The following is a 23897-nucleotide window of genomic DNA, read 5'->3' as shown; positions in this document are numbered from 1 at the left end:
TTTGGACACTGTATTTCAAGAAAGATGAATTTATTTCAGAGAGGCTGGAGGACAGAGAAGCAACATCAATCAGAGATTTGAAAAAGCTGATTCACAAGGGAAAGCTGGCAAGCTGGAAAGGTTTTCTCCAGGAACAAAGCAAAAATAATGGCCTTAAAGTCATGTTGATGTGGGGGTTCCAGAGAAGAGGACATTGTTCTCCATGACCCTTGTGCATGAGGTAAGAAAGAGCAGGCTTATATTAAACTATGGAAAATTAAGATGGGATGTGAAAGTGTGAGAAGAGGCAATAGCAAAAAAACAAAAAAAAACAAAAAAACCCAAGGCGCCACCTTTTTCTAATAGCTTAAATGGCTTGAGCAGTGGTAGAATCTCCATCACTGAAAGCTGTAAAGAAGAGATAAAACAAACATATGGCAGGAATAGCTTAGATGCAGGCTACTGCTCCTGGACAAGAAACCAGACTGAAGAAGCTCTTGAGATGAATTCTGGACCAATCTTCTATCATCTGGTGGAGAGGACCTGTAGCTCTTTACCCCAGAAACAGGTGCTATTTTTCTCATTTCAACCAAAGACATTCAATAAGAAATGCTGACATTATAAATCACAACGAATACAAAATAGGTATTTTGTGGAATTTCTTTCTTAACAGGAAAAGATATAGGACAGAAAACTCTGCATTATAGCTAGCTAAGTTTTTGAATGTGTTACAGAAAAAGCCCTAAGAGATCAAGGTTCAATTTCCAATAACGCAGGTGTTTCTAGCTCTTCAGACTAACAGTTTTTTCCCCTTGCACAGCAAGTACTAAGCAAATATCACTGCTTTGTTTTCTTCCAGCTTCATCCTGACACTTTCCAAATCCTGTGTGTTTTAAGATGTTTGAGCTACAGGTTTTCACTTGAAGTTCACATAAAAACATTTTATCAGAAGTCTAATAGCTTGGTCTGGTGTCAAAATCATACAAACACTGCAGAACTGCTTCTAGGTACCTGCTTTGAAAGGAATCACAATGAATTCCTAACTTTTTCACAATGAGAATGTACAAAAGAGTTAATTTCTCTCAGGAAGCATCACTTGGAAATTAAATTTAAATTTGTGGGGCAAGAAGACATGTTACTATTTCTTTTGTTAAAGTAGGCACTTGAGAGGGGTTTTGTGTAGAAACATCTAACAGATGGTGCACATGGCCCAAAACCCAGACACAGAATTGACCAGAAGGGCCAGCTCTGGCCTCTTCAGCAGCACTAGGGTGGCTCTCTGCCCCGATGCTCAGCAGGATTTGTTTGTTTGGGCACAACGTTCCCCTAATGAAGCTATACAGCTTTTGTACCAGTGCTGGCCCTCAGCCAGTCAGCTTCCAGTTTGGCAAAGCAGCTTCAGCCTTTTCCAGGGTTCCTTTGCACTTGTCCATCAAAAGTTCATTTGGAACTTCTGTACTAAATAATGACAGAAGTGCCTCTTCCTCCTGCGAACCACGTGTAAGCTAGTGCATGATTTTAAAAGATCCTACTAAATAATATTTTCCCCCATGGAAAAACTGAGGCTTGCTTGCACCCGTCTGTGCAGACATGCCCATTAGCTTCCAGGCAGCAGAGGCTGGCCAAGAGGCTGAAAGGCAAAACTGGCACGTAAAAGTGCACGTGAAGCCAAATACAACACTGAGCAAAAATACCAGGACTGCTTCTGACTTGGAAAAGGGATGTTCCTATCTTGAGGATCTTCTGTTGCTTCAGGACATGATTTAGTTTTGACAACATTTTTCACAGAAGAAACATGATTTTACAGGTCAACAAAGTGCTTCCAAAATCAAGCAAACTATGCTACACAATTCTCTGCATGGCTCTGCAAAGCTCGGCACTTATTTCCATCTTGCATAATGTCAATACAGCAAAATTGTCTACCTTTGGTGTAGATATATTCACCATAACAAAAGTAATAGGAAACTGCACCACTATCTGTTCATCTTCCACTTCCAACAACTACAATTAAAAAAAAAAAAAAAAAAAAAAATCCAGTGCAACTACTCTTAAGTAATACCCCTTGATCCCCCTGATTCAACTTTGCCCTCAGCTGATTAGTTTCACCAATGTTTGATAATGTCTGAAACTAGCCTAGCTCAGAATAGATCTGTACTTGCAAGTTTTTGGCTTTTAAAGTTTGTCCTTACTCGTGTCAACTACAGAAGATTATGTCAGCAAAACACCGAGCTCCTGAGAGGCTCAGCAACCACCCACAACCTCCTCTGCAGCACTTGCAGGCCCTATTTAACCACTGATAAAGCAGCCTGCCTTACAAATGTGAAAGACTAAATATTTCTTTGAATGTTAAAATCAGCTTACATTTACAAAGCACGTAATTGCTACCGTTGTGCAATTTCACCAGAGGGGCTTTATTATATTCCCAGCAAAGCAAGTATTACACAGCCCCTTGTAAAAGAACTTTCCTGCTTGTTCTCATTCTAACTCAAAAGTTAGCTTTCGTTTCTCCCTGTAAAAAAGCTTATCACTTCATATAACCTAGTGCCTTGAGGCTGACCGGAGAGGTAAATTCTTCATCCTAGAGGACAGGAAAAGCAGCTAACCAGAAGACTTTAGAAAAACTCATCTCGAACAGTAAGTCTAGGTAAGCCATTAAAGAAAAAACTTAATTTTTACTTACTAGATGCCTGGAAAGAATCTTAAGCTGCATCTATTAGGAATGGCATCAGTGTAGGGAATCTGCTAAATGGACCAGGTGGCCTATAAAGGCCCCCTCTAGGCCGGCTTTTTTTGTGATTTTGCAATGGAGAGGAGCAAAGACCACGTTAAGCAATCTCTAGGAGAAGTTCAAGAGCACCTGAGAAGCCTCTAATCTATCTACCAGTTTATCTTGTTCTTCTCTTCAAGTAAGGAATGTCAACTAAAATATCTTAAGAAATTCGGACAGCAATTTTGAGTCTTTACAATAGTCAGCCTCAGGCAGACCACTTGAAAACAATATTTCGCATTTTATGTTGTGCTTTTCTTTCCAGACTATCTCCATTTCAGCATGTATCTTATTTACTCATTAATCACTAAGTTGAAAGTGTTTGATAATCAGTCACATGTCCACTAGTTTTACAACAGGGAAGCAGAACAGCCTCTTTATTCAAACTGACAAGAAAACCTGGGGGCTACATAGGAGTAAGTGTCACACATCATTCCAAGCATGCAAAAAGACTCACAGAAATTGGTCCTACCACACCACATCCAGCAACAGACCCCTGTGCTCTCTGCAAGTCCCCAGTCTTGTGTCTGGGGAGAAGTGTCTGCTGATGGGAATCACCACAGGGTCACTCACATGGACCAGGGCTGTGACATCAGTGTTGCCCAGTAACTTTTCTCCAGGATGATGAAAAAAATATTTTGGTCTACACACAGACATTAACTTTTCTACTTGCAACAATAAAACCAGTATTAGTTTGCTGACATTTGAACAACCAGCTGCCAGGTAGCAGACAGTGGAAGTTATGGCCAGACCCCTAAAAAAGACAATGAAAGGATGCTTTTGCTACAAGGCTGGCCAAGAGGCTCCAGAATAAAAAATATGCAAAAATGAGACATTACTTCCTTTATTTTCTTCCTCTTTTCCTACCTTACTTCAGAAATATACCAGTAGTGAAAAATATTCCTTATTCTTAAGGGTATTACTGCTTATAAACACACTCATTTTAAGAGTGTATCTTGCCTAGAAGAGAAGAAATTACTTGGGCTAACAGCATTTTCTTCTTGTCTGAAAATTTCTAGAAAAACTTGAAAGAGAAAACAACCTTTTCTCTCCTCCCCACCCTGCTCCTTTCCTCTACAAAAAACCCAGTAAAAAGAACAACCTACTGCAACAGTAATAAAAGATTTGCTCTTTCTCCACCACCTCCTCTAAAAACACAAAACGTGTCTGCCTTCCTGTTTGCTTTCCTTGTACAGACAGAAACACTGATGCAATCTCTCTTCTCTGAGAAAGGAAACGCCCCTATCTCAGTCTGCATCTTTATCCCTCTCAGCAGCTTGACTAAGCAGATTAAAAGACATGTGCACACCAAGGCAGCATAAAAAAAAAATGTGTAAAATAACAAAAAACAGTGACTGCCAGTGCAATGGGAAAGAGAAGCAGAGTCTGCTGCAATTGCTTAGGAATTAAAACAGGCTGGAAGAAAGCAAACAGGTCAGGTACATTGGAGGCAGGGAACTTCCAGCACCATTCCCAACCTGTCATCTGTCTCCTCGAGTTCTGTGCGAAGACTGAGAGATGACAGCTCCTCCATGGCACTCTGTCACTCCCTCCTTTCATTCTTTCCCCGCCTCCCCCAAAAAAAGAACAGCTGCTGGCTTCTTCCATCTCACCTACTGACAAGGTGAATCTGAAACATGGCAACTGTCAGCCCTTGACAAAGTGCAACAAATCAAAGCAGGAACCCACCACTTGTGTTTGAGGATCACAGGAAACATTCAGCCAAAGAAAACATTTTAAAAACAAAAGCAGGCAAGAAAGGAAAAGAACTCTGGTGTTGGTACGTTAAGAAAGAGCATTTTTAAATAAGGAAAAGTCAATTTTTTTTTTTTCATAAGTAATATTTAAAAACTGCATTTGTATAAATTGCTATTCTCAGCTGTTACTACACAGAATTTGGCAAGCAGTTTAAAAAAAACCACAACTTTTCTTGACACTTCTCTTTCTAACCAGCCCCCCATATCACTTGGGAGAAATTCAATTCTGCCTGCAAAATAAGCAGTTATGCTGATACTGCACAAAAAGATAAAAATATTTTGTTACTCATCTTGGTTATTTATCACAAAAGGAGAATAAGCATGAAAAACAATGACAACAAAGATGATATCATGGGAAAAACACAAAAGTAAAAAGTGCTGCATTATTGTGAGAAGTTCTTTTAAAAAAAAAAAAAAAAACCAACAAAATAACACTACAGAATTTATGTTCTCTGGAACGTTTCCTCCAGAGTAGATCTGGGGACGCAGCACTTCACATCAACAGGGAAACAGATGAGTAGCAATAGCTCCTGTTAGCACACACTGAGAAACAGTGGAAAAGAACTGATCAGTCAATAGGGTATACCATAAACCATTGTACCATGTAAATAAAACCCCTCATTTGTCACACACAACTGTTAAATCTAATTCCTTAAATTTCTTCCAACATGGTGGTCTGGGAGAACCATCATGGTTCCCTGCAGCCTGAAAACCTAAACACACTTTCCAGTTACAAGCCACAGCTATCCCTTCAAACATGATCACCACTTTGTACATCAGGTTTAGCACACTGAAGATTTAGGAGGTGCTGAATGAATACTCACAGGTGTGCTAAAGGAACAACTTAAATATTACAGGACACGTTTGAAAATACATTTTATCTACGAGTACTGCCTAAAAAACTCAACTGACTTGTAAAGACACAGACATGGTAAGGACTTCAGCTTCATAACAGTTATTTTTAGCTTTGCAATTCAGAAGAAGTACTTTATAAGTACAAAGAAGTCAGACATAAGGTAGCAGTAAACCACTGAGGGAAGTTTGCACTACTGAAATCTCAGCCAATATTTTGAATGGTACTTTGGGGGGGTGAGGGGGGAGGGGAACAAAACAGATTAAGAAGAGGTACAGCACTTAGTACATGAACTGCATATGCTGCTACACTGAGCTCCCAACAACACAACCCCTCAGTGATATGATCACCCTTCTCTTTTCTGCAATATGTCCAGCCTAACCTAAAAACACTTTATACCAGGGTCTGCAGTAGTGTGCTTCCAGCACCATCTCTAACAGTCATCTTTGTTAATCTGCTGGAGGAATCAGAACTCACAACACAATTTCTACATATGAAACAGTTGGCACTGAGTACACATTATTAAGTTTATAGGAACCCAGCACACTGGCTTTCCAAGTAATTTCATAATGAGGCAACTGCCCTGCAAACTACCCTCACATGCACTATAAACTATGGGAATATTTTACATGGGAATAGAAGATGAGGACCAAGAACATCTGCTAACCTAGTGAGGACAACTTTAAGGGTTTTGTAAGTCTCATAGTATTTCATGACTTCTCAGAATCTTAACTCTTGGGAAACTGAACATCTCAGCTTGCTTTGGAAGCCACGCAGTTTTAGAAACATTCAACACCAACCAGTTCTATCAACAAATGAAGCAGTCCTGCCCTCTCACTCCACACAGCAGTTCATTCCTGCCCTTGTGGTTCTCTCCCTTTCTGCAGGTGCAAGCCTTGGAGTGAATCACAATTAGGAGCCCCAATTTAGCATTCAGCTGAATCCACCTGCAGTTGTGCCCCAATCCAGTTTATCTGGAGCTAGACAACTGTTCACCTCAGCACAAAGAGATGAAGTGGGTATAAACCAAATCTTGTTTCAGCAGCTGTAGTGTCATAAAAATGAAATGACAGCTTCTATTTCCAGATAGAGAAAAATTTGAGAGCTTCTCACCATTCACCTTAAAGGCAAAGAGCATTTGGTAGACAATTAGTTCTTTCCCTTTTCAATTTTACTGAGCCATGACTCCACACGTTTCAGCACAAGGCTTCACATACATGGAACCACACTGGTTCCGGGTGCTTCAGCAGTACAAACAATGCTAACTGAGGTGAAGAGCCCGGTCCTGTACCCAAAGCAGGCTACAGGGTATTTGCTCTCAGCTTCACTGAGAATTTGATTCAAACAGAAGAGAACTGAATTGAAAAATGCCCAGGGTACATAAGCATATCAACCCCCCATCTTTGTACGTGGCACGTAGAACATGTCAATCCACATTTACCTTGCATCAACACTTCAGAACAACTGTGTAAATATCCAGTGCTGTAGCTCCCTGCCAATGCAAACTTGCATACAAATGTAATCTAAAGTTTCAAGAGTTTCTGTAGTAATTTTAAAAATCACACCAGTGAGTGCAGCTCTTTTTCCCAGATACCAGTCACTTATGTACACTGGTTGTGAGTATAATACTGTCTTCAAACCAACAGATTCGTTCCACTAACTCAATAGTCAAGGCCTGTACTTCAGGATCCTGATGCAGAACAAACAGGTGAAGCATCAGCACCCTCTCAGCACGTGGAAATCAAGTGTGATAACTCTCATTTACTGTATAATATAGACAACAAGGAGAAAGCTGCATAGCGAGGCATTTTCACTTACGTGGTTTATATAGAGACTCTTGCGTTTTTCTCTCACTGCAAAAACACAAAATATGATAGAAATATTACATGACTATTTTTCCCGATTAAGCTTCTTATACACCATTTATAACAAAAAGAACAGGAGACTATCTACGTGCAACATTATAATCGCTTTTGCTCTAACCAAATATATTTATATAGCAAACACAGAAGGAACATACATCCGTATGCATAAAGGCATTTTATGCTCACTAGTGTGGTGATGGGTTAAAATTCTCATCCATTTGGGTACTTCACCAGGTGCTGGTCCACATGGGCAAGCGAGTCTGCAGTAAGCTGCAGCCCAAGGTGGCAGTGGCTTGGCCATTCTCCCCCAGTTCTCTGCGTGGGTACTCCTGTGCCACCAGTGCCTTCATGCAAGGCACCGTGCTGCAAAGTGGCCCACGCTACTTTGCAGGTATGAAAGCACCTAAACAGCTACACCACGGAGTTAGCAAATTCTCATCACAGCTTACTGTGCACTAACTCCCACAGAGGGGCCTTGAAACTGTAAGGATTAAACCACTGCCTTCTATAATGATCAGGTGCAGGCCTGAAACTCTCGCTCATGTTGGATGTAACAATGAAAATGTATTTTGTTGGTGAGTATGAACCAGTCACCACGAGCAACGGTTGCAAGTCAGAGCCACAATTAGCCAAAACAATCGGAAAGTAAATAGCAACAAAAAGGGAGATAAATGTATAAAGTCTTAATTGTCAGGCAAATGCTTATCACAGCTGATTAAATATACTTGATTTCATTTTCTTAAAGCACTTCCCCAATTAACTCACCCCACAGAGAGCTCTGTTCCAGTGAAAATACCACAGCATTTAGGATATAACTCTGGAGGCAACTAACACATAAATCAAACTGCAGGAATAAAATAATAATGGTTTCATGCTGTAGGTGATTAAATGCACTTTGGTGCATCATGATCTGAAAGCTATGCAACCCAATGCACTTAGCAAAATAAGAGTTCACAATGGTAGCATAGCCTGTCCATTCCCTGTTGGATGAGAAGCCATTATTTGTGATTTATTATAAGCAAGCAATCTTACATAAACAAGGCTGTATATGTGAGTACTGTGAAATATTTGTGTTTAATGCAGACATAAAATGAAAATAAAAAAAAATAAGAAAAAACTTTGAAAAATCCTTACATAATTTTCCTCCCAGGGAGCAGAAAGGAGAATCATACATGACAGATGTTAGCCATGTCACTTAGAATATGCTCAGATCCACAATTACGGACATTGTATAAAAAACAGAATTAAACAGGAACAGTGGAAAAACTCTGATGATCTAGTAAATTGTTAAATTGCTTGAAATCCTGCTAAAACACTGCACTACACTCAAGTTCCATACGCTGCATTTATCACCAGCAAAATATGTAAGACATTTACAGGGGAACAACAAAATTATGGTAGATACTTCTAAGACCAGCCCAAGTTTTTGTCTAGTATCACATATTGCAATGTAGATGCAGTAAACAATTCTGATAAGCTGTGTGCAAACCTAATATAGTACTTAACGTAAAGTTAACACCTATTTACTGTGAAATTTTGAACACAGTACAAATAATTATACCACATTTGAAGTTCTTCAAATCCTACAAAGACAGCCTTCATATATACTCCAAGTTCCATTTTAATGACCTTTATTCCCCTTAGTTTTTTGGGTTTTTTCTTCTGTATTTGTATCCTTTATTCAATTCCCCATGAAGGTACAATCCTCTGCTATCCAAAGCAAGATTATCACTCACAGCTCAATTGCATTTGCTATTTCCAGTCTCCAGAAGAATATGTTTATATATTTACACACACCCCTCCCTTTTGCCTGCTCAAGCACTTCTTGTGCACATCTCTGCAAGCACCGAGCCAACCACCTTTCCCTATCTCCCCATATAACAGAAATTCAGTCAGCCTGGCCTCTCAGGTGAGGCACTACAGGAAAGCAGCAGCTTCCTTCGGTGCTTCTGGCTTGCTCTGCCACAGAGTAAGGCTCAGCTCCCTCCAGAACACATGCCAGTGTCGACATGGGGAGTCGGGCAGAGCAGAACACATCCTGTCACAACCATTCTCTTTTGTAATCACAACCCCCACCTTAAATGAGGGGAAGCCAATTATTGCACAAGGCAAAATGACTGTAAAAAGGTAACTCCATCACTTGCCTTCAGTCAGTTTGAAAATGCTTTGCTGCTCACACAACTCAGGATGGTCTGCAGCAGGCCAGACCATTGTGTTAGAACGAACCAGCATTTTGCAGCATAAACTCCTAACTGCAACTACGTGATTTGGGGTTTCAGGCATGGGGTTTTGATGATGTGAAGCCAAAGAGATTTGGAGTCAGTTTAAACAATTAAACTTCTACTTATTTTTAAACAATATAGAACTTCAAAGTTGTAATGGAACTCTTCAAGTGGAGCCTGAGATGCTGCCAAATTGTCTCAGCTTTCCTCATTCTACAGTCGATGACCTATTCCTATGGCTGCAGGCACTTTCAACTGTTATTGCTGAGCTTTCACCATAGGAGGAAAGTATCCTAAAATTAAAAGGGAGAGAGGAAATACACACAGTGTGTATATGTGTATATATATATATATGCATTTTTCATTGAGCTGTAATAAAAACTTTCACTGTACCATTTCTGTAAACTAATTTTAACGTTAATCATACCAGGATCAAAAACAAAATTCTTGAAGATTACAACTATAAGAATGTCTTGCATTTTTGAAGTTGGAATTACCAACCATTGTTGGTAACTTGTCTGTTTTTGTTCTAATTGAAAAGACTGGTCCCAGCTAACATTAAAGGCAGCTTACTGCACTTCTGTCTTCCTATATCTGCCTATATCAATACAATTTGAAAATCTTTTTTTGTCTGAAGCTGATACTGTAAAATTTAGCCATTGAATGTGTAGAGCCCAATCTAAGGAGAGGGGCACAGCTGGAACCCACTGCAGGAAACACCATTACCAGCACCCTAGAGGAGCAAACATGGTCTTGTTGCTACCATAAAGGAAAGGCAGTTACACTGTTGGAGTGCTGTTTGGAAACCCTGGACTAATCACAGCCACACACTAAATACTGCAATGGGTTTCCAGTTATCCCCAGCTCACTGGTCAAGCTCAGCAAACAAGGGAGAACTTGCATTCTGCACTCACAGAAGTTAAAAACAGACAATATTCTGTACCAGCTTCCTAAATAGAAGAATTCCACACATATGATTCAACACCTAGAAAATTCCCCAAAGTGATGGAAACATTTAGAAAAGCTCCTCTCTAGCTAAGAATCAAATTAATACTTATTGTGACTAACTTTTCTACAGATTCATTGAATGCTCAGGTAATTAAGGATTCATTCAGACTACTGACTAAGAAGTGCAGGACAATTTACATGTTTAGCATGGCATCCAGGCTTCACAGAACAAAGAGAATTCGAGACCATGTAATAAACCAAGATGCCACATCCTGTCTCATTTGATTTGTTGCTCTTTGCTCACATGTTGATCACAAGCAGGTTAAGCACAGCTCCTATGCCAGGAGAATGCTACCAGTGAGGGCTAAAGAGCACAGGGATGCTGGAAAGCCAAACATGGAACTGTCTGAAGGTAACATTGCCAAGTCACTCTAGCACCTAATGATGAACTTGGCCATTTCCCACTGTAAAACCATGAGACCTACACTCACAGACACAGCCAGGTCCTGGATGAAACCCTGAATCCTGATGCCACTCGCCTCTCTGTGTATTGTATAATGTGTATTTTAAATGTCTTATCTATAGAAATATTTTCACTTACAGTCAACAGGTAGGTTTACCAGCCCAATACTATTCCAGTAATGGAGCAGTTATTTGCCCAAGTTAGGTCTTTTCAACACAGCCAGCTCAGCTCTCCTCTTCTACATCATCTGAAGAAGTCTTGGGGGTCCCCTAGATTCCACAGTAACCTGTCAGATGACAGCCCTACATGCCCTAAAAAACCCCTCAATTCTCCTCTTAACAAGCATTTATTGCATTTTGGTTAGGTCCTTGAACAGTGTGGTAACTCCTACAGCTCACTTGGTTCAACAGGGGCCCAAAGTACAGCCAAGCAAAATCCTTGGTACTACTGGGAGCTGTCCCACCAGAACACAATGGCTCTTGGCAATACATCAGTAGATAAATGTTTGCAGAATCTTTTTATTTTTGCACAAACAAAATAGCCTTTGTATTTTTTCTAATGTATCAAGGACAGCTGAAGAGATCTTACACTCCCTTTGATAAGATTTCTATAGCGTTTCACTAAATTCATTGTTCTTACTCAAAAATATGTTCTTCACATTACCTAAACTAGAACAAAGCTTCATAGACCAACTCTAGCACTGACATAAAGATTTTTATAAAATGCTTAATATTAACTACATATTGCAATAAATTGCATATTGCTCTTATTACAAGTAAACATAATCATCAGGTCCAGTGAAAATTTTAGTTGTTGAACTTGAGTCTATTTTGTCATTTCTTTCAACAAGCTGTAACAAGAAACAAGTAGCATCCACATGGGATTAGACAGTTTCAAAACACAGCGAGTTCACTATAAAATACACATCAACCCTCATAATACAACTATGGAAATATTATCATATTCATTTTCCACACTACCAAACCAGATTAGTATGGTAAATGGCATCCAAACCCATATAACGAGGCATTGACAGAACCAGGGCTAAATTCAGATGGACAACCTCAAAGGAGGTACTCACATAATCAACTCTTCAATTAGGGCCTAAATGTATATCCTCTTTGTTCTAGTCATGCTCAAAAACTAGCAAAAAATATACAGTAAGTGAAAACTACATTATTTTTCAAGTGAGAAGTGATGTGTTTGACACTGCAATTTACTATGTAAATCAAAAGCAGCGTTTATAGGCAGCAGAAAGGAGGACAAAGGATTCATACTGAACAGTCAGAATTACAATGCAGGAACTGCTTTGAATGTCCTGCTAGAAGAGAATGTGTTTTGTATCCATTATTCATTTATTTCTAAACCAACATGTCATACATGTCCAATGGGGAACAAAAGAGCCACAGTAAATGGCTTTATTCTACTAACTCTATCAGGAGGCTTGTTTAACCAATGTTAATTTTAGAGATCATTTTGACTATCTATAAAAAAACCCCAAAACAACTAAACTCCAGACAAGCATGATTATATCAAATGCATAATGTGAGGAGAAGAAGAGAGAAATGTTTGGGTAGGATGGGAGTTATTTTGTTAAGAAAATCTAGCACTGAACTCATTTACAGTATCATCTATATCAGAGAAACCCTGGAATGTCTTCTTAGCTAATATAAAGTGTCATTTTCTAAAAAAATACTTTCTACACCTTTTTAAGAAGCCTAATGTTCAGAGTTAAATAAAATTAAGAAACAGTTACACAAAAAATTTTGGATTTAGAGAAAATACTTTTTAAATATAATTATATTAAGCTTCATCCATATTTGTCCTGCTAGCTTGACAAGACAATTAGCTATAGGTGTAACTACTTAAAACTCTAACATGATGCCTCTAAATGCTCTTTTTTGGGGAGAGGGGGCAATTACATATTAAAGGACTATCACATGCATTCTAACAAAGCGTTTAGAGATAACTACTGTAATAAATTCAGTAACCTACCATCTGTTTGTGATTTACTGAGAAATATCGTACTGGCCCGTGGATGATCTGATGGGTTAAATTCCATGTTCAAATCTGGAAAGGAAGAACACCACAAAAACCATTTATGATTATTCAATGGCAGACACAGATTTTGTCATTCCTTTTAGTAACACCAAGTTTACATACTGAAGCAGCTACAGTAAATCAGAATCTGTCTTGAGGCCCACTTTTTTATCCTTCTTTGCATAAGTGGTTCTTTTTGGCATGCAAATCATTTGCATCAACACAGCTTTGGGATTAAACTTCAGTTCTTAGGGCTGCCTTTGGATTAAAACAGATAAAGCAGCTTGAGAAGCTGGTACACAAGAAGTCAGGAATTTCCCATTTACCATCACTTTCTTCCCACTATGCCCCAAAGCCACAGCCTGGCACAGGAACACAGCTTGTTATATGTAATTATTGGAGAATTAAGTATTACCAACAAATGCACAACCCTCTACAGATAGACAGGTTTCCAAGATTAGACGTGATTTAAAAAAAGTAGTTACTGCAACTGAATGTAAACAAGTAAAATCTAGGCCAGAGTGTTTTATATGGTCAAGATTAGAAAAACATGGCACTTTCACAGCTTAACACTCTTTTTGCTGTAACAACTTTAAAACAAACCAACCAAAAAAAACCCCAAAAAACAACCCCACAACTACCAAAAAAAAAAAAAAAAATAAATAAATAAATATATATATATATATATATATATATATATATCCAAATCAGTCCTAAAAGATATTTACCAGTTAAAAATTCAAATCTATCCTACATTTTAAAAACTTCTATGAATGCTTTTCCTTATCAAGGTTAAAATTAATTGAATTTATCTGTTCTCAAATTCCTCTCCATTACCAATTTGCTAAAGCTCACAGGCCTGTATCCACTGGAAAGCATGCTACTAAAATTGTACATAACTTTTTAGCATTTCCTTGCTCTCCCTGTGTGAGTTTCTCAACCTCAGTTCTCTTACGTTCTCCATCTCCAAATGCACATTCTCTTGCATTTTAAGCAGGCTATGTGAGACTATATAGGAGCACTGATCTGTTTATCTTCTGTGACTATTACAACCTTTCCACAGTTCTCTCATTCCCCTTTCATATCCTTGTGAAAGCTCAGTAAAACTGGAAATTAAACCCCAGGTCTTAGGAAAAGAAAACAGTCTTTTTGCCCCAGGACCAAATTCTTCTGTCTACAGCTTTCCCTGTTCCCTCAGCATCCATGCCCATTCTCCGCTCTCCTTGCCCTTTCATTTAATAATTTACTAGGTCTTCCACTTCCCTGCTTTTTTCTCCTCACCACACATCTCTTTACAAATGTAGTTTCTATTTGCATTCTTCCCTTTCATGCTCTCTTGGTTTCCTTTTCACCTCTGTAGCCAATGAGACGAACAGCCCGACATGCTGCTGGAAATCTGGGCATCACTTCTGGAAATAACTTGATCTCCTTTCTACAAGGAAGAACTGAGAAAGGCAGAAGTGCAACTTCTCAGTTGCAAATGGTCTTCTTATTACTATTATCATTACCATCAATGCCACAAAAGAAAGGGAATCTGGGGATTTCAAGGGAAAGCTATTTTGATTGTCCCAGAAATCACAGACAAGTTTGGAGAAGATCCTAAGAATGTCATCCTATGCTAGGAGTTCTGACTTCACAGGACTATGAACTAGAATGTTTTCATGTTACCCTATGCATCTTACTTAGACATATAGAAGAAAAAAATAATCACCCACTGAGACAGACAACACTAGTATAGACTGTTTTGCATTTCAGGACGGTTTTTCTGTTACGCTAAATTCAAGATGCTTTTCCTTATGTGAAGAGCAATCAGGACTTAAAAGTGTAAAATACATTATATTTTATCAACCTCTTTGTCTTCTATCAATACAATATATCACCAGAAAAAGAGTCTTTTATTTTTTAAAACACTACAGATTTTTTTTTTTTTTTCTGCAAACATTTCAAAGCACAGCAGTACAAATTCAGTCAATAAAATAGGATCAGGAGCACAAAACTGAATCCAGCTTGCAAAACACAGGAAACTAGAAAAGCACTTCTTTAAGCCTAGAAAATTATCTGCTTGAAGAATAACAACCTGGTACAGGCTCACAGATCGTTTGCAGGGCTGAAAAGAAAGGAAAACCAATTGCCACATCTTACAGTCAAGTTGCATCTCCCAAAGATGCCTGTGTTATAAGGTGCTACTTTGCAGAAGCAGTAAATCAAGAGAGGACTTAAAAGTCTTTCTGAAAAAAGCACGACAAAAAAACACTGCTCTGAGATAAACTGTAATTCTCCTGACAGGAGCTGAAAGAAGGCCAGCAAAGCCCATCTCAGCAGAGGACAGTCCAGGGATTTTTAGTTATCTTGGCAGAGCCAACGGTCCACAGCCAGGGAGCAACTGCAGCTCCCTCCCAGCACCGAACCCTACAGAGCAGCACACATCCCCCTCTCTCCACATCCCTTCTCTCACATCCTCCCCAGCAACAGCAACGACCAAACACATCCATCTGTCCTTCTCAAAACTCAGAAGAGGAGAATAGGGGTATGGGGAAAGGCAAACCCTGTTTTATCCAGCACAGCGTGGCCAGAAGGGGACAGATGCTGACAGGGGCTGGCTCCCCAGGCCCCTCTGATGAACAGCACAGGTCTTGCAGGCAGAAGCAAGCACTGTCTGGTGTGCATCTGCAACTCAGCCCCTCCCAGCTCCCCCAGGGAAAAGGGTTAGGCAAATCCGAGCATCCCACAGGCTACTTGTGGCACCACATCACTCCAGACCACCACTGCTGGCACACTGGAGTATTAGAATGGATGATTCACAACATGAAGGATTTCACTCTCTGATGGTTCCTAGATGTCTTAATTCATTGGACAACTTTAAAACAAATGTCTTTTTGAATATGGCAACATGAATATGGCAACAAATCTTGACAGATCTGACGTTACAGAAGAAAGATCAAATGATACACAAATATCTAAATCTAGTAACTCATCACAAAAGGGCATTATCCATAAAAAGGTTAACTCCATCCTAAAGAAAATAGTATATTCATACTGCTTTCATATTACTAGTTTCTTCTAGTATTTGAAAAGAACCATGAAAACCAGCCATAATAGGAAAGGTCTACCCATTTTGTTATGAAACAGTCAAAGATAAAAAGAGATCTAAACTCACACAAGCAATAGTCTATTATTCAAAAGAGATGAAAATAAGAGCCAGAATTTTAAGTCTCAAAACCTGCACAAAAATGTTCTGCATTACTAACAGTCTGCTCTGCAACTCATCACAGCCTTCAAACGAAAGAATAACAGTGAGTGCTTCTTTCAACAGTTATCCAGCACTCCAAAACAGAGAAGGCCATGGTCTCATAGAAAGTCCAAAGCAGATAAATCACACTGCAGCTTTCTTTTCTCTTAAACAGAATTGGAATATTTTTCTATATCTTTTCCTAGTTCAAAGATCAAGTTTGTTTTCATTTTTTCTTTCGTTACTAAAGGACTGTTGAGTTATGCAAAATTTAATCCACATTCTGTAAACACCTCAACAGTCTGGTACCCCATGAAAATGTCAGGGCTTTTGTCTTCTAAAAAACTGGAACCAAAGGTTTGTGTCTATAGTACATGTACACATGCACATATCTGTATCTACAGATTGACTGATAGTTGCGTATTTAAATTAAACCAAATTTTTGGTTAGCCAAGGCAAAGTCAGACTCATACACACTTCAAATAGGAGATCATATGTCTAACAGAATCCAGAAAATTTTGGAGGATTTGGACAAGAACAGTTACACATGCATGCAAATATACTTAAGACTGCATTCTCTTATTTGCTTAGCAGCAGCCACATTAACAGTTATTATAATGACCATTTTGATGGCCATTATAATAAAATAAAAATAAAATAAAAATCGCTCTCTGAGAAATAAAAAAATAGATTGTGCATATAATTTAATTTGGTACATAACTGTGCTGGAGTTAAAGACAACCACCAAAAGACCCTAACAAGATTCAACTTGTATGCTATGAGAAACTTAATTTGTAAAGCTGCAGCAGCTGCATTCAAATATGGCCATAAAAAGAAGCAAATTGTAAAACAGTTTGGCTTCAGACTTGGGCTAAAGCCCAGGCAAGATTTTAAATCTCAAAACAAGATCTTAAAAAGCATTACTGAGAGCAAAAAAACTGAACACAGCCTCAGTTCATACTTTTTAAAGAGCAAAAAGTAAGAATAAAGTTTAGATTAGTGTGGAGGTAAGCTACAAGTGACAGACTGCTGAAAATGCTTCAATTTAGAGTCTTGATACTGTAGCTGAAGAAAAAGGAAAACTAGGAGGCGTTTGCTTTCCACACACCACTTCATGAGTACTGAAAGCTCTCTATAATCTAGCACACAATATAACAAAAACAGTGGAAAATGAAAGCAGAAAGAAAGATCTTAATTACAACCTTGGATGATAAAAGAGAGAGGACAATTAGGCAGTGAAGCTCCACACCCAAGGAACATGCACTCGACTTATCTTGGTGTTTTCCTTTTTGAGAAGATTGCTTCAGCCAAACATCTTTAGGCTTTAGTCCAGCATGAGTATTTGGGCTCAATTTAAGAATAACTTATGCAAGTTACTTGCTTATGATTCATATGCAGGTCAGATCAGATGATCCCAGGGGCCTCAAGCCTAAGGTCTGTAAAATCTTCAGAAATAGCAATATTTAAATTATTAAGCACAAAAGCTCGGCAAATCCCAGTGGCACATCTGTAAACTTTCTAAAACTGCACTAAGCTCTGCTGCAATTCTTCAGAAAGAAGTACATTTTCAAACTTGTGGTTAGAATACATTATGCAAGATAAAAACAGTAATGGATGAGACTAAATCTTTTGTGGCAAAATTTCAACAAAAAAACCAATTGCTTCTTCAACTCAGGATACTGAGCCTTACTGAGATAGGAGAGGGCATGACAAGAGAATGAAGGATGCGTGCTGTAGCAACTAACTTCTGAGCAATACACATCAAAGCTTCTGCGTGACACAAACAGGAAAAACCAACACATTCACTGCTTTTCTTTTCTAGTGCACGTGGGCTGCAGCACAGGGAGCGGGTCTGAAAATGTGTTTATTCTGATAGAAAAAGAAGATGTTATTTCCTTCCTTTTGAACAATGAAAGCCAGGTAAGCCTGCACCACCAAAGCTCTGATGCTGATTTGATAACAGAATAAAGTCTAAACTGAGTAAACCACTGGTTTTAGTCTTACTCAGTTGTGAAATAACCGAGTAAAATAACCTCCTTCCGTTTCCCCTGGGACCACAGGCTAGCACTGCCACTGCACAGCCACCATTATCATTTAGGAAAGAGATAGTGTCCCATAGTAATGACTTCTCATATGCTTCAAAATTAAATTAATCCATGTTTCTTCATCCTGTAAGAATATTTTTTTTTAATTATTAAAGGGGCTTGAGGTAAGAACAGACCTGTCCAGGGCATGCTGCAGAAGAAACTAAGCTGACCAGGCACTACACAAATTACTTTACTCTGCCATCTTTTCTCCACTGACAGCCTGACACTACAGAGTGACTGCCTGTAGTGGGTGGAAAACAACAAAAACATCACAAAGGTTCTTACTGAGCAATGCAAGCCATGAGTAATATCTAACCCTACACACTTCCAGGGAGCGTGTCAAAACAGCAGAGAAAACAATCACCACAGGAGCAAAGGGAAAGGGAAGCACAGGTGACCTGAGCTAAGGGGACATCGTGGAGATGTCAAAGGCACGGCTTTCCATGTGTCCTGACACCGGTGGGAACCAGCAGGGCTGTGACTCCCCAGCCCATGCCACCTGTGTGCACCTGCAGTGTCATTTGTCCAACTGGCAGCAAGAGTGAAGCTGTTGTTCCTGCTCTCACTGCACCAGCCCGTAAGAATGAGCTGATGTCATCTGTGGGAAGAGAAACAGAAACAGTATTCTCCAGGCACAGACAGGAAAGTGAGCTTCCTCAACTGAACCTACAAAAAACTGCTGAAATAAATTCCAAAAGTCTCATTACACCTTGTGCCTTTCTGCCTCTTTCCTACTCTGGTGGGCTGCTCCCCTCTATTAACAGCAATTTGCCACGTGTACAGTAATGAAAATACTTCCTTAAACATTATTATGTTATTAGCATTCCCTGAGGTAACAGTTAAAAGGACACACCTCAGCTAAGAAGTTCTCCCTCATCTGCCTCTAGTCAAATGAAGCTAAAAAGAAAGACTAAAATGCAACCGAGAGCAAAGAAACAAGACTGGGAAAGGCTCCCTCATCATTATTATCAATTTTCATAGATTTTATTTTAAAGCACCATAATTTATTCAAAAGAGGCATGACACAACCTTACATTTGGAAAACCCTATGACTAAATCTGGCAGTAAAGTTTCCATTTGAGATTTCTGTACATCAGTGTCTCCAAAACATGGGATGCACCAAACACTGGGATTAAAATAATTCACTGGGATAAATAAATAAAGCACTGGTCTGCTTTCTGCTCAGAGGTTTTCAAGACTTTCAAGCCAAAGCAAGACTGAATTGCATAGGCTGATTTCACTGGCTAGTAACAGTTACTGCACCTGCTTTTACACTAAAACTTCCAAGATGTGAGATCCATTACTAGAAGTTTCAGCTCATGTCATTCAAACACCACACAATCACAGCACAAAGATTTACCAGTATCAGACCACAAGATCAAGCTGTAACTTTTTACAGTACTTCATGTCTAATCTAAGCAGCAACTAACCTACCACAAATGAAAATGCCTCTCAGCTACATGCAGTATTCTTGCAAGTACAAATGTTTCTGATCATGTTCCAGTACACTTTAACACGGATTATTAAAAGAAAAGAAAGCTGGAAATTGGAAGGCTTTCAAGAGCCAATTGGCTGGAAGGGTAAACTCCTTCAGGTTTGGCTAGGTTGCTGGAAAAACTTGGATGTGATCTTTGCTACCCTGGAGCTATGGCATTCTCTGCCTACCATTCCAAGCAAACGACGGGCACGACATTTCTCAGCAAGTTCCAATTACATGGTGACTCTGTTCCAGGCTCTGCTCTGATCTCGGTTTTCGAGGGAGGCAGAGATAGTTCATCAATAAAAGAAACCCTCTGTGGCAAATAATGCTTGTTTCTGTACAGTTACGCCTGACCAGTCAGCCAAGTTACAGCCCAGAGCAGCTCTTACGGGCACAGCTATATTTATCTTCTCTTCTAGAAGCAAATCACAGATGTAACTTTCCACAGGGCAAACAAGATTTGTATCCAGGATTTTTAGTTTTGTATCATTTTTCAGGATTTGCTTTCCCTTACACAGCAGTCTCTCCCAACTAACTAGACGTATTTCAAGAACTAGTTAAATAATCTGATATTATGTGATACATTAGTTTCTTGTTTAATGTCTCTTTACATTTAGAACATGAAAGATACCAATTATTAAATCTTTTCCTTCTCAAGCTCATCTCATGGAAGTTTTTCAGGCATTCCAGTACTGCATTTATTAGTTTCAGCTTTAACTGTAACCAAAATAATTTTTTTAAGTTTTATTGATATATAAGACAGAAGAAAAGGAAAAAAAAAAATATTAATGCAAACACTTCGCCCTTCCCTACAGGAAAATAGAGATGAAAAGACCATTTCTCCCCATTACATGAAGAATTCAGCACGGGCTGAAGAGAGCAACAATTCTGTGCTATTATTAAATCAGGAACATTCCTCTTATTTAAATACAACTGTCCACTGTAAAAAGTGCCTAACACAACATAGAAGACTGTGCATACATGTATTTCCATCATACTCAAATACTGCTCCTCTAGCTTATATCATAGAATTATTTAGGTTGGAAAAGACCTCTAAGATTATTACCCCAGCACTGCCAAGTCCACCACTTGGATGGTGCAACCATGTCCCTAAGTGTCGCAGTCTTTAAGAGACCTCCAGGGACAGGATTGTCACTGACAGGTTACACAGTTCAATGATGCCTACAAAGACATTTCAAAAACAGCAGCATGACCTTCAGGCAACCTAAGCTGCATAGCAAACCCCCAAGAGAATAAAAACACCTATTGAATGTTAACGTCTTAAGATAGAGACATTAAATACTATTTCTTCTAGAAGTTAAAATCATAGAGAAAATCCAAGTAAAAAATATTCTGAGATTACTACTGTAAACACAAATACTAGCTGGAAGAATATATGTTCCTGCTTTGTAAGATTTCTAAGTATGCTTCTAAAATTTAAAATTTTAAAGTCTTTCAGCCTGTACTAATATCCTAGCAGTGAATTTGGTCAAGATAAATTTAGACCGGGTAACCGAAAAAATTAGTGATAAGAAGGCAGAAGAGAAATTTAAGTGCACTACTCAGCCCTTTTTTTCTTCTTATTGTATGAAAGAAGAACTGGTAGTCAAAACAGACTTAATTAAAAAACGCTGAAATGTATTCAGTCATTTTTTAAAAGTAAGCTATAGGAATAATGGAATGCAAATATTTAAGCAGCCTTGGAAAACCAAGGACTGAAAGGGAAAAAAATATTGAAAATTATCAAGTTTTTCCTTTTGCACTGTTTCAAGTCTTTGGAACACGTTTCAAGGTGTGCACACAGCAGAAATTAAAGACCTGTCCCAGTGAGGGTCATTTCCTTCCAGGACCTATGCATGAAGGACATAATCCAAGATGAAGTCAGGCTAACAAGTTGACCTTTTCTTCAAGTCTGTAGCTCAAAGGAGCACTTAAGTGTGACTTCCCGGGGAGGTTGTGCATGCCCCAACCCTGGCAAGTGCTGAAGGCCAGGCCAGGTAAGGACTTGAGCAAACTGGTCTAGTGGAAGGTGCCCCAGCCCATGACAGGGGGCTGGGACTGGATGATCTTTAGGGTCCGTCCAACTCTCAACATTCTGTGATTCTACGGTGACTCCATCACTTCCCTGAGCAGCCTGTGCCAACACCTGACAACCCTTTCAGTAAAGAAATGTTTCCTAATACCCAACCAAATATCCAATCTAAACCTTCCCCAACACAACTTGAGGCCATTTCTTCTTGTCCTATCACTGGTTGCCTGGAATAAGAGGCCAATTCTCACCTGGCTACAGCCTCCTTTCAGGGAGTTGTGGAGAGCAATATCGTCTTCCCCTGAGCCTCCTTCCCTCCAGGACAAACACCCCCAGCTCCTTCAGCCCCTTCTCCTAACAGTTGTGCCCTAGTCCTTTCAGAAGTTTCACTGTCCTTTGGACACACTCCAGCACTCAAGTCATGAAGCATGACTCATTTTACACTACCCTAAAACATCTGAAGTGTAAGAAAAATAAAATATAGTAAGGGAATGTAAAACACTGTCTATTCTAAAAGCCGCTTCTTTAGATCAAAGTATCTTGACATACAAGAATATCACTTTCCCTTCACTTTATCTGACTGAAAATCTAAGGCCAGCAAACAAAACAACTTCTCAAATATGATGCCTTTAAGATTTTCAATTTCCTGTTAAAATTACCAAGAATGGTGACAAGCATGTGTGTGAACACACCCGCCTTCCTTCCTGACAGCATGCCCAAGGCATGCTACAGGAACGACATTGATAACCCTTTAGCTGAAAACTGTCCTCACAGAAAGCCTCCCACCAGTCTTGTAAAAATTATTTATTTGTTTGTTTATGAAGAGTTTAACAGAACCTAGAATCACCAAGAACCACAACTGGGCCCAAAACTTGTTCATATGTAGGATGTCCAGGGATACCAAGCAGACATGCTGGAATACACGTAAACTGACTCCAGAGCTAAGGAAAAGTATTCCTTAGGATATTACAGGTTTTCAAGGACAAAAATTCACTCTGACATACTGTTTTCATTATACTGAGAGTGTAACTTGACTTTTGGAATGAAAAGCTTACACTGGGACAGCAAGTGGAGTCCTGTGAGTCCATCACACACAAGACCTCCCACTGCTTCTGACTCCCTGGCACTGAGGACAGAGCAGGTTTCAGCCCAGCACACATGGGTGGCCTGAGCCAGACCCAGCAGGTGCAGCAGCCTCCCTCAAAGGTCTCAGAACTGCAAACAGCCATCTGCCTTGACTCATCTGGGTGAACACACTGTCAGGGACACACAGCTGAAGCCAAGTGAAACTGCTCTCACACTTCTCACCAAAAGGCAAGGAATGTGCATGGCATTCCAGTTCTGCTGTTAGAATACAAACACGGGGTAAGGCTTGCTCTCATTTTTTCAGAAGCATGGTCCACTCTAAATATTATAAGTAATATAAACAATGACACTTCCATAAAACCTTCCCCCCCCCCCCCCCCCCCCCCCCCCCAATAATCATGTATGATATAGTTGCCTTCAAGTAATGTAGCCTGGGGAGAGAAACTATGTTTCTGGGGAGAGAAACATGGGAGCGCCCAGGTTAACAGCATCTCGCTTTGCACTCCTGGGCTTTGCTGCTCATCACCCATCGCTGTTCATTTTGTGACTGATAACCTTTTCATTTTGTTACTAGACCACACTTGTGGGCACTTGAGAACACAATACTCAGGTTCCCAGTTCTACCTTCTCTTGTACTAACCTTCTTGAATAAATGCCATGGAGACAGCTAGAGCACACTGGATGTGATCCTATCACTGTGCCCACCTTCAGGAATATGGGCTGCTGTCTCACAACTCCAAGTGCATCTCTGCATAAAGCAGAATGTTACCACCTGAACTGCTCCATCACCTGTTTCCAGTGGGATTTATTAAAACCTTAACTACTGCCTGCTTTGTCAACATCACTTGTGCCCCACTTATGGCACATGTAGCAATGAAAGGAACTAATCCACTGTCCTATTAACCTCAAACTGAAATTTGTGCATTTCTCTAATGCCCCTGTGACACTGAGCACCATACATGCTTTCTCCCTATCACACTTTTACTTAACTTATACACCACTTTGAAATTAATTTATTCTGCCCTACTAGGTTCAAAGGCAGAAGGGAACATAAAGCATTGTGAAAGATTTTTAAAATTTTTTTATTAAAAA

At 39.4% G+C, this 23897-nt stretch overlaps 1 protein-coding gene across 3 annotated transcripts in view; it reads right to left on the bottom strand.

The window, feature by feature from the left end:
• CCNY (cyclin Y) overlaps window positions 1–23897 on the bottom strand; it is a 119923-nt gene that overhangs the window by 34176 nt on the left and 61850 nt on the right. The window contains exons 2-3 of one of the 3 annotated variants that reach the window (XM_040074061.2): window positions 12850–12924; window positions 7175–7209 (exon numbers count right to left, since the gene is read on the bottom strand). In XM_040074061.2, the coding sequence (XP_039929995.1) occupies window positions 7175–7209; window positions 12850–12924 (110 nt within the window). Of the gene's footprint in view, window positions 1–7174; window positions 7210–8355; window positions 10376–12849; window positions 12925–23897 lie in introns of those variants that run through there. The other 2 variants (XM_058422296.1, XM_040074081.2) reach the window with 2 other exon arrangements.

This window comes from Hirundo rustica, chromosome 1 (genome assembly GCF_015227805.2).
Source record: "Hirundo rustica isolate bHirRus1 chromosome 1, bHirRus1.pri.v3, whole genome shotgun sequence".
Classification (NCBI taxonomy): Eukaryota; Metazoa; Chordata; class Aves; order Passeriformes; family Hirundinidae; genus Hirundo; species Hirundo rustica.
The sequence above is the reverse complement of the archived record's forward strand: the minus strand, read 5'-3'. Positions and strand labels throughout refer to the sequence as shown.